The sequence below is a fragment of the Zonotrichia albicollis genome, chromosome 2 (assembly GCF_047830755.1).
Source record: "Zonotrichia albicollis isolate bZonAlb1 chromosome 2, bZonAlb1.hap1, whole genome shotgun sequence".
NCBI classification, from domain to species: Eukaryota; Metazoa; Chordata; class Aves; order Passeriformes; family Passerellidae; genus Zonotrichia; species Zonotrichia albicollis.
Window position 1 is genome coordinate 53,840,274 of NC_133820.1, and position 11,579 is coordinate 53,851,852.

An 11,579-nucleotide genomic window follows, 5' to 3' on the forward strand; every position below is an offset into this window, starting at 1 on the left:
TCTTTATGCGTAAGCTCCCATGCTTATCTTTTTTCTTCCTTCAAGGTACTAAACCCCTAAAAAAAAATCAGTATCAGTGTTCTCAGGGCTTCTGGTGTATCTGTCTGTCACATGAGAGCTCAGAAGAGAATTGCTCACTTGAAAGGGTAAGATGTGGCTTTTCAGCTCTGCTCTAGCAAGTATTTAATCATACGTAGCTCCTGCCCCACTCTGTTAGCTGAAACACTCCCATGCCAGTGTCGAGAGATAGGGTTCCTGCAAGCAAAGAAGTGAGCAGGACTTTTCAGGACAATCTACCAGGAATGCTGTAGTTTGTGTGCCTCAGTAACACATTACATTAGGATGTACAATTTCCTCATTTTAGTTCAGTCTCATCATCTTAGGATCTTGTTAATTTGAAAAACAGCTGTTGAAAACCATCAATTGGATGAGAAGCAAATGACCATTTTTCTTGGTGACAGGAAACAACTGGGAAGACAAATGTGGATCAGCTGTCTCCTTGGTTTTATATGTAATTTCTGCCTTTCCTTGTATGCCCTCTCAAACTCTCTTGTCAACAGTAAGAGGAATACAATATTATAAAACGGAACGTAAATCTGCAGTGGAAAGCAAGAATGTTTAGTGAAAACACTGAGACAATTATTTCAGCTTTACCACATGGGATTCTGTTTTCTGTGTGTCCATCTGGTTCTACAGCAACTGGAGGTTCTGACCAATTTTTCCAAGCCAAACTGAAATTCCACAGTTCCTTCTGGTTTTATGGAAAATAGCAGCTGGCTAGAAGAGAAAAACCCCTTTTGATGGGAAGACAGATTATTCATCCCTGGGCCGGGCTGTGGGGCCAGTGGCTGGTCACCCCACGGGTAACTGCACAGCATTGCCCAGCTAGATACCTAAATATAATATGGGGACATGCATTATGAGGAGCTATAGGAGGAAAAGGAGAGGGGGAGAGGTACTGGGGACTCTCTGGGGCTGTGGGAGGATACAGTGAGCTGCAAGACATAATCCCATGTTGTCCAGAGATGGAAGGACAGGATCACCAGTAAGCACTCTTCTGTTCTGACACTCCTATACTGGTTCCTACTCCTCTAATGAAATGACAATCAGAGAGGGAAAACTGAGTGACCAAGCTGTTACCACTAATCAGAAGTCAAGTCTTTCTGTGTTGGGAATGACTTTTTAGGCCTTCTTTGCTAATAAAGGAAAAGCGATACAGATTGCTTTATTCATTTTCACAAGGGACCTGTGAACATGAACTTCACACTGGTTTAACAAAATGCCAGAGCTGCCAGTCAGAACTCTTCATGAACTACCTTCCACTGTTAAAGATTAACTTGCCTTAAGACCAGGGTTTTTTATAAATTATGAAACAATGTTTCACTTAAGAAAAGAAGGAGCACAGGCTAGTATGATTGTTTATATATCTGAAGACAGTGGAACTTGCCTATGTATTGCAAAGAACAGAATAATCTCCTCTATGACTCAATGATTAAACGTTTCTTGAAGTTAAAATTACAATCATATTACACACTGAGCAGACAGTGTGTTAAAGAGTAATCTTGCCTCTGACCATAAACACCTGGGTGTAACTTGGCCGCTTCTCTGGCTGTGCTGTTAAACTGTGCTTTCTACTACACAGCCATCAATTTGATTGAATGCTGGAGAAGAGTTTAAGGAGCCTGAAAAGACATAAATAGCTAAGGAATAATCTCTGTTCCACCTGCCTCCAGCATATTCTGCTTTTTTTTGTGTAGGATATCACAAGTGCAAGCAGGTGCCTTCAGACAACTTTTATCGCTGGCTTGTGGTGATAATGCTGCTGTTGTAACTTTTCAAAAAAGCAAACATCATAGAGGAGAAATGTAGGATGTCCTATTCTGAATAAAAACTGAGAGATAGGCATCAAAGATGCTATTAATTCCACCCAGCCTTATCTGTCTGAAAGGCAGCTACTCTAAGCTAGTTGGGTAGCCTTCTTCTGCAAAGAGATGTTTTCTATGGAGGCTGAAGACACTGGTTTGCTCCAGCATAGTCTTTGAGTGAGATGAGATGAGATGAGATGAGATGAGATGAGATGAGATGAGATGAGATGAGATGAGATGAAAGGAGATGAGATGAGTAATGTTGTGGAAAAGTTCTTCCCCTTCATATATCTAGACAGGAAGCTAAAGCAGTCAGATGAATCTCCCTCAAATGTCTACCATACCACCCCACTTTAGGCTTACATTTTCTTGGGGATGAAAATGGTGATGGTGCTCCCCATGATTAGACTTGTAGATTAGTGAAACATCACATTCAATCCTTTACTTTGATTTCCTGGTGGGATCAAAGCCAGTGGGTTTCTCACAGCAATAGCAGCAGCACAGTGGTACTGCTGCTGTTTACAGCAAGTCAGGTGGGCAAGGTTCATGCTGGGGTCACTGCATTGTTATAAAAATACACACAGCAAAAAGAAACATTTTACTAAATCATGGGAGAAGTGTGTATAACAGACAAAAATGTGAGAACTGGAGAACAGCAGGACAAACCAGTACTGAGACCAGGTTCTCAGAGATCCCCAGCCATGCACTCTGTATGGCCAACAATTTGGCATTGTGTTCTGGGCCTGTTTCCAGAACTAAATGTAAAAGAAATACCTGTAGAGGATATGACTGTGAATCTATAGATTTTGTTTGATTTTGTGAGGAGTTTGCATGGCAACAAATTTTGTTGCATCTGGAGTTTGCATCTGGCAATAAATGTCAGATGTATGAAAAGCACATGGTTTGTATCAGTAAGCAAAGGTTGTGCTCCATGACATGGTGGTTGAATCTATTCTTGAACAGGACAGGGCTGATGTGTGAAGGATGTAATTCATAGCTTCAGACAAAGTGGACACTGATGAAATGTTAATTTTTATGCTATAAAGACTGATCAGGGTGATTATCAGGTGAAATAATTTTGAAATTCAGACATTGGCACTTCAGAGTGATTTAGTGTCAAAGTACTGTTGTGATATGAAAGGGACAAAGCTGCAACAGCCAAAGAAGAGCAGGACAAGACGCAGGAAAATGCATCTTCTGCACAGTGCAGAAAAGCAAGTGGCTAATGAAAGCTTGTATCTTGCAGATGGAGAGAAAAGAACCTTGCTCTTTGTAGAGAAAAGAGGCAAAGTAGAAACATTGTATGCTGGAGGGATAATAGAATATCAACCTGCAGCCTTTCACACCTCAGAAATGTAGAATGCCTTCAACAGATGAAGCAGAAAACAGGTGCCATCAACCTAAAACTCTTTAATGCCATACTACTAAAAAAAAAAACCCCAAACCACCTGGAGAATAAAGTAATAAATTATTTTGTATAATTTTCACTTATGGGAAAAATGCAATTTTCCCCAAAGTTGTAGTATTTGAAAATAAAATTTAAGCTGACATGTTAATTTATTAAAATATATGGAAAGTATTTTTGAAAACTAGTCCTGTTGCCTATTCTGTATAGCAGTGTACATACAAACAATTTCTGAGACCTCTGGAATGGTAGTTATTGTCTTTCGTTGAATGTAAGGAAGTTTAATAATGCCAACAGTGAAACCAGCTATTACTCTTCATTTCCCTGATAACTTTTTTAGCAACAGGGTCAAACTCCCACTGTTTCGGTCCATGAAAGAAGTAGAATAATCCTGGAAATGAAAAAGAAAAGCATTATATTATGGATACAAGAAATAGCTTCGTTCTGACAAATCCCCTTCATACACACAGGAGAGCATCTCTTCATTTCTGTCTTTTGCAGGATGCAGCAATAATGACATTCATCATAGTTTCAGAACTTATGATCTTTAGAACTAAACTGATTTTACATAAAAGCTTATTTCATTTACCTTTCTGTTGAAAAACAGCATCAACCCTCTGACTAATTCCTGGAAATTCATCAAGTGTCAGTCTAGGATAACCCTTCTCCATGGACTGGCTGCTTTCATCAAACCTAAATCATATGAAGGGAGACAAGCAATTTTCCAGAGTTTAGACTTCAATTCTGCACAGAGTTTAGCAGCTTTTAAAACATGCCTACCCATCTGCAATTTAGTTGGTTTCTCTGGGGTTGCAAGAGAAAGTTGTGTTATTTACTTCCACACATGGCTGCAGGATGCTGGCCACTGTGTTTTCCAGGAGGTTGTTTCTTGATTGCTGATAAAGGTAAACACTTCCAAAGAAGCATCTTAAGTGAGAAAAATGGGAGGAAGACTCACATTTTTGACTCCAGGGATGAGATGTCCCTTCTCTGATGATAACAGTGTGACAGTGCATGGAAACTGGACAGATTCATTCTTGCTATAGCACATACTTATAGCATGAATTTTGACTCTTCCTCTCAGACTTTGATAAGATATTGTACATAGTCCTCTACTAGCTGACAAATTTAGATGGTGGCAAGGAATCTGGCTTATTTCTAATACATCAAGTTTTTCCCATGTGAGCCAGGACAATTTTTATGAGATAGGACTAAATTCAGTGGACTTGAAAGGAGAACCTGAACTGTTCTTCCAGATTTGAGGAACCCTCTCAGGGGAAAGAAACCCAAAACAAACCAAGCAAACAAAGCCTTTGTTTCACTTCTCCTTGGATACAAGAAATATTTTTCACAGGCATCTGAGGCTGAGAGAATGAGTTACTAGGTAAGAAATGCGTGTTGTGGTTTACTTGCATGCTGTTGTCTTGTGACCAAGGCAGTAAAAGAACAATGCAAGATATTGTAAACACTCTACCCAAATTAATCAAAACCAAAAAACAGGAAACCACAGGAATCTCAAAATCCAGATGACACTGTATGTATCACTGAGGAACCCCACACTTAGTCACAATAAAATCTGTGTGGACCATGCTTGCCCTGGTTCAAACTTCTGGTTATCTGAGGACCTTTGCAGCCACTGTGCTTGCACACAGAAGGAATCTTTCAGCTTCCCAAAGCTGACTTCTTTCTTCCCCTGCCTGCTCTTTGGGTATCAAGACTCACTCATGCCAGTTTGGGAATAGGATTTGGAGGGAACCTACAGTTACCTGAAAGGTCTACTTTCTCTTTTATCACATGTTCACTTTAATTTTTATTCAGATTATATTGGAGTTGTTATTAGGAAAACATTTGTCAATTCTTCTTACCTCCAGTACTTGTCACCTATGAAAAAGTCTGTCTTCCCTGTATTTTTATTACAAACAGCTGAATCAACTCTCTTGACACCTTTAGGGAAGCCCAGTGTGTTGATATTCTTTGGATAACCAAGCAACACCTGATATCCGCTGATAACCCAGAATTTGTTGCCTGTTAAGACAAATTAAAATATTTAGTTCTGCCAGTCATTTTCAGAGAGTAAATTACAAAATGCACTCCTTTATTGTAGGGTGTAGAAAAATAGATGAAATATTCTGAGTTTTAATTTTATCTATTTGAAAAATGTATTTTATGTACATATCCCTTCTGCCCACATAATTAAATTAAGAAAAAAAACTTAGCTAAAATCTCATACATCACCTTTGAAGAGCAGGATCTGATCTTTTGTGTTCTCATATGCACCTTCAATACCAGGAGGCAGATTTGGCCAGAAGGCAGAAATTAATTCACGTTCAGCTTCTGAGTTATCAGGATATACCCGCCATAAGTGCCTGATTTAAATATGAAACAGGTTTGCAGTACATCACAAACCACAGAAACTTCTGTGTGTGCAAAAGAATATGAGCAACACTGTGGCTTACAAGCTCTTTCTTGTCAGTGGAGCTACCTGGCTTGATGTGTCAGAAAGGAAATAAGTCCCTGCACTGGGAAGTGTCTGGTTTTTTTATTCTATCTTCATGCTGGCATTTCACTGATACTGATTGATAAATGATCAGTTGTAAGCAGTTGAATATTTCAAGTTGTCCCTGTACTGTATAGTGAGAGGTTTATAGGAGCCCAGGTAGAACTTACTGTAACCTCTTCAGCAGATGAATTCCCCAGATGATTTTGGGTTTGCAGAGGGGATCAAAGGAGAGATTGGTTCAACTGTATGGTCAAATGTATTTATTTCCTAGTTGTTATTTACTTAAATTAGTAAAATTAAGTCACAACTCAGTGTAACTGTCTATGTGTGCATTTGGGAATAAGGTCTCATTGGGATTGAGGTTTTTTCTGGAAAAAAATGAAGCCATTTTTTTCAGGGCATCCTGTAAAATACTAATGCAACTAATATCTGCTAAAACTTTCATTTCCATGAATTGAAATACTTTTTTCTCATTGTAAGTGCTGTAAACATGTGAACCACAAAAGTATTCAGTCTTTGTATAAATCAAGAAAAATTAAATCTCATGCAGACAAATGTCCCATCAGTATTTACCTGCCCTTTAGAAAAATGATTTCTTGTCGGAGTGTAGTTACAGCATCAAAAGATATCTGGAAGCCACAGATTTCAGGCGAGGTAGGGATGGTTGGCCTTTTATCTGGGGAATTTGGTGGGGATCCTGAGGGAGAAATTTTGGAAAGATTACACTTAATTGTAGAAATATTAAGGCTTCCACACCTTGCCTTTTTAAAATATTATGTGAATATGATTAAGTTTATGGTGAAACATTGTGAAAGAGATTATTTCTCCTCTGTTTACCTTTTCTTTTAAAGCCATGGATTTTACTCACCATAAATTGATTGAATGCCACTTATATCATCTGGAGAGAGGGGAAATTCACTGGGGCTGACGTAGGCATAATTGGGGAACATGAGAGCTCTCTGATCATTAGAATGAGAGAGACCCAGGGCATGGCCAAACTCATGAGCAGCAACAAGGAACAAGTTGAACCCTTATGAAATGGATAGAGAGAAGAGATCAGTCAAATTTTACTCTGTAAATGGCGGTTATGATCACAGCATCAGGCTATTGCTCAGGCACGGTTTTTATACAGTATATTGACCTTCACTAGGGAATGCATCTAGGTGAACATATTTTTGCATAAGACAAGATTGTGGTCTTCCCCCAGTAGAAGGGAAAGGCTTTTGACCCTCTTGCTTTCTGTTAGCTACTGAAAGTGTGTGTGTGTCATGGGCAGATATCTGGGGGTGAGTGTGGGTGCAGCTCTCTGGAATGTCCTGGCAGGGTTTCCTGGCTGAGGTAGAACAGATTGGATAGTGAGTCAGATCAAACTAACAGCTCTCCAGGGCAAGGCATGAGGACACACTCTGTGCTCACCGCAGGTATCAAAGTGTCACTCTGTGTGTCACTCTCCCTCCTACAAACCTGAGAAGGAAAGGTGAGATCATGAATAGACAAGGAAAAATAAAATAGTAGCAGAATGCTTTACCTTTTTACCATTGGGACTTTAAAGCATGTGGTTTCTTAAGAGATTTATGAAACAAAATAAATTTTTGAAATATTATGCTTCTGCATGCTTATTCCCAGTCAAATATGTTAACCAAATAAAGAAATAAAAATGAAATTTCCTTCAACATGCGTCCCTCCAAGTAAGATGCCTTTCTGAATTAGGGAAGAACGATCATCTGTCCTGCAGACCAAGATCCAGAAATGTCAACAGACTTAATGAAGAGCACAAGTCTGTGGCAGAGGAGAGGACTGGTCATGAATTGCCCAAGAAAGGCTGGCTGAAGCCAAAATATTCATTTGTCAAGAATCCAAACAAAAATAAAACCTCATTTTTTCCACACATATTTCCAGTCAGTCCTCCCCTCTCACGAGTCTTCCAGTGTTCCAAGTTCTGCAATGTCTGGCTGCTAGAGCTGGGCTGCTGAGGAACAGCAGAAAACACGTGGTTGATCCATTCAATCCCAGTGTGGGGAGAACGTCACATTTAATCATGTGACATGTCCAGCACTCATCCCTCTCTTTTTTTTCCCACCTCAATAAATCCACAGTCTCCTCCTTGTGCAGTGGTTTTACAGCACTTCTCTGTTCATTAGTGCCTTGCTCTTCCTGACCTCAGTTCTCTTGTTGCAGCTTTCCACCCCAAAATGTGGATGAGAAAAGGGTCTAAAGTAGCAGAGGGTAATGTGCCAGAGGCAGTAGGTGCTATACAGCCAGCCTGGAGGCTGAGCACAGCCGACACCCCCAGACAGATTGAGCCTGGGCACTCAGTGTTCCCCTCTCTGCTGCCTATTGTTGAACCTACCCTGGAATTTTTAGTCAGCTCTTCCTTATCCCTGGTGGCTGTATTGATTTTTAGGTAGTGGGGATGTCCTCTGAGCGCTGCTGCAAAGCACAGGCCACGGTAGTGCCAGGCCTGGTGTGCACCAGAGGGGAAAAGAGAAAGCTTTTATCAAGGCTTGTGAAACTCTGGGCCACCACCAGTCCCCAGGTGCTGTGTCTGTGGCATTGTTACCTGAAAAGGATTGTCCTGTTGGTATTTTTACCAACAGGACTAATTAGGGACTAATTAAGGACTAGAGTAGATCAAGGTGTTTATGTCTGTGTCACTGTAAGTATCCCTGTTAGTGAACAGCCTGCAATATCCTCAAACTGCTCTTATAGTTAATACAGTTTCATCTCAGTCTCTTCCTTCACTTAAATAAAATCAGAATGAAATTTATTCATCTGCATAACACTTTATAAACCATTTTTGAACCTACCAGCTGAGCCTGTGGTCCAGTCTTCATCCTCGTCAAAGTGCACATCACCGCCTAAACCATTGCCAGGTGGAAAGGTGTGAGCCAGAACTCCAAGGGGGCCATCAAAATAGCGAGGGCAATGTCCATGAACTAAATAATATGAAGTTGATGCAACACTAAGCTTAGGTAATGACTATTGAAAAATATATTAATTAATTTTAGCATTGAGTGCAGTATTCATTTTACCTTTGGTCCCAAAAGCAATCATCACATCTGCTATTCCCCTATGAATGCGAGTGAAAATCAGCGGAGTGACAGCACTCCACACTTTAAACGCCTTCTCAACTGCTTTATCCACATCCTCCTTGCTCACATCTGGTGTGTAGTTCACAATTCTACAGTTATGAGAATTCAAGCATAATATTTAGTATTTGCAGGAAAAGGAAAATCCCTAACATGGTTAAGAAGATGAACATAAAATAAAGAAACAATGTAACCTGTAAACAAATAGTTCCCAAGATTCATCTTGGGCTGAGCGAGTTTGATGTGTAAATACTGAGTGTGTTTGAGTATGTGATAACTCTCCAACATGTCTTTTTCATAATAGTTGTGTACACATTATTGATTTTTTCTTAAAATGGGCCTTAGCCAGGATGTTGCCCCTTGAGCATGAGGAAAGTTGTCTCCTCAGATTTCTGTGACTACTCCACTGTTGTCTCAGCAAATTTTAAAGATAACGAGGCTTGTCCAGGGCGCAATTGATGTTTCTGTTTGGCTTACAGAATATTTGTCAGGAGTGATACATAACAGGCAAAATACTATGGTTGAACCAGTAAATGTAAAATACCCAGCTTGATTTTCAGAAATTCTTCTCAGAAGCATGCATGGCTAACAGCTGTGGAGAGAGAAACATTTTTGTATTCCCAACAGGAAACAATTGCTATAGAAGTTATATTTAAGTATAACAAATTTGGATACCCACAAATCTAAAATTTAAACTCAAAAAGTAATTATACTACCTGTATGTCAGTTTGGTTTTTTTCCATCCAGGCAGGGTGAAGCCATAGAGACCCACATCAGGAACCCCACACCTGGGTTTCTTCATCATTTCCAATGTCTCATTATCCAGTTTTCCCGTCACTTTCAAACCAAAAAATTGTTGCATTTTCCGGAGTTTTTCAGCTGCAGATTCAGCATTTATTTTCCATCCAAGTTGATTTGGATCTGGCTCAACAGCATAGAATTTATTCAAGTAGTTCTAGTGAAAAAAAATGCGACATGTTTCACATTTTGATCTGTTTTTTGAACAAATTAATACCTTCAGACTGATATTATTTGTGTAGGTTGCTGGCAAAACTTTCCTGTGATTTTGGAGCACAACAGATGTTTTCATGACGATCATAGCTAAACAGAAACAGACAACAATGTCCTGACTCTTATTAACTTGACATTTCCAGTTTGTACAGATTTATCCTACTTTAATATAAAGTTCGAGCAGCAGAGCTCTATGCAATAGCATTGTCTCAGAAATGCAGCAAGCTGCTATGCAACTGGACCACATAGAATAGGTCTAAAAATAGAGGGCCCATTAGATCCCAGATATGGACAATTTAGTTACCTGTACAAGCTTTGCATCTTCTTCATTGTCTTTCTCTGGGTGGAAGGGAAGAGCGCTAGAAACAGCTGTGCATATCACAAGCCAGAGTGAAAGAGCCTTCATTTTTCCTCTCATCCCTGTCCTGGCAGGAGAGCTGTCTGCTTTCTGCTCCATGTGCCTCCTTTCTCATGTCCCAGTTTGTATGGTTATGGGGTGCTCTGGAGAGTCAGCTGTAGACTGACTCAGAGCTCATCATACTCTGATTCCCCCCACACAAGTTATAACACTGTTTTTATTGTGCAGACTAACACAATAAAACTTAATTGAACCCATCCGACTTCACAGTCATCTGAAGTCAGTTGGGATTTGAATCTGTCTAAGCAGATTGGCTACTTTCAAAACTTGGCTACCTTTCAAAACTGGCACTCAGTTTCAGTTATTTTACACTGACTTTGACAAACCTGAGCAATTTCATGCCAGATTAAGTGGTGGGCAAATGCAAAACCTTTTAAACTGTCCCAACACACCTGTGTGAATTGGGACCACCTAATGTCAGGGTACTCTACATTCTCCACCTAGAAAATGGGAATTGTGCATGAGGTATGAATCCCATAAAAAAGAAAACAGAACAGACTTTGGGAGAAATGACTGTAAGCAGATTTTCTTTTCAAATTGGTTTATGATGGAAAATGCCAATTCCTTACCCACTTCTTTCTGGCAATTTTTTAAAGCAGTGTTTTTCTTTTAAACTATTCTGGTGGAATCCAAAATATACATAAACAAGCCTTATAAATTGAGCCTAAAGAATGTGAATACTCTTCTTTCTATCTATCTATCTATCTATCTATCTATCTATCTATCTATCTATCATCTATCTATCTATCTATCTATCTATCTATCTATCTATCCATCCATCCATCCATCCATCCATCCATCCATCCATCTATCCATCTATCCATCTATCTATCTTTCTGCCATTTCATCACTAAAGCGTTTTTTTCAGTTTAACCACATTAGCCACAGGGCATATGATTATTTCCTGTCTTAAGTAATTCAGAATAAGGGAAGTTCCAAGAGTCACACAAGCTGTGACAAATTATGGGATTTCACCCTGTTCCAGCCAAGCACCTTCCTCTTCCACTGGCAGCAAAGGGAGATGAAGGTGTTTAGCACCCCAGAGGAGCTCTCACAGCACATACTCAACTTATACAAAACTGTTGAAAGAAATACCTTCATGTTGGACCGTGGCTTTTTCAGGAAACCCACGCTTCTGGTTTTTGGCTCTTTTGCTGTCCCTTTCAGCCAAATTTTCTCCAGCTGGAGGCATTAATGGTGAATTTTTTCATCCCGATATCCTCGTTGTTAGACTTGTTGTTAAAGGCGTTTCCCAGATACTTAAAAAAAACCAAAACAACAAACTCTTCTC

The 11,579-nt window shown here is 39.7% G+C and overlaps 1 protein-coding gene across 1 annotated transcript; it reads right to left on the reverse strand.

Moving 5' to 3' along the window:
- Positions 1-3,492: 3,492 nt before the first annotated feature.
- Positions 3,493-10,393, reverse strand: LOC102063176 (matrix metalloproteinase-27). The gene is made up of 10 exons (XM_005482629.2): positions 10,175-10,393; positions 9,576-9,814; positions 8,803-8,951; positions 8,578-8,706; positions 6,639-6,800; positions 6,344-6,467; positions 5,506-5,636; positions 5,136-5,295; positions 3,860-3,963; positions 3,493-3,661 (listed from the first exon to the last, which is right to left on the reverse strand). The coding sequence occupies exons 1-10, from the start codon at positions 10,325-10,327 to the stop codon at positions 3,552-3,554; spliced, it is 1,461 nt and encodes a 486-aa protein (XP_005482686.2). The 5' UTR covers positions 10,328-10,393; the 3' UTR covers positions 3,493-3,551.
- Between the last annotated feature and the right edge of the window lie 1,186 nt (positions 10,394-11,579).

What these genes read in the sequence shown, in the direction of transcription:
- LOC102063176 (XM_005482629.2), bottom strand. Translation starts at nt 10,327, where the DNA reads ATGGAGCAGAAAGCAGACAGCTCTCCTGCCAGGACAGGGATGAGAGGA. An exon ending in AAAACCAAACTGACATACAG is followed by an intron (nt 8,952 to 9,575) that starts GTAGTATAATTA and finishes TCATAACTGTAG; the next exon opens with AATTGTGAACTACACACCAG. An exon ending in TGCTGTTTTTCAACAGAAAG is followed by an intron (nt 3,662 to 3,859) that starts GTAAATGAAATA and finishes TTTCATTTCCAG; the next exon opens with GATTATTCTACTTCTTTCAT.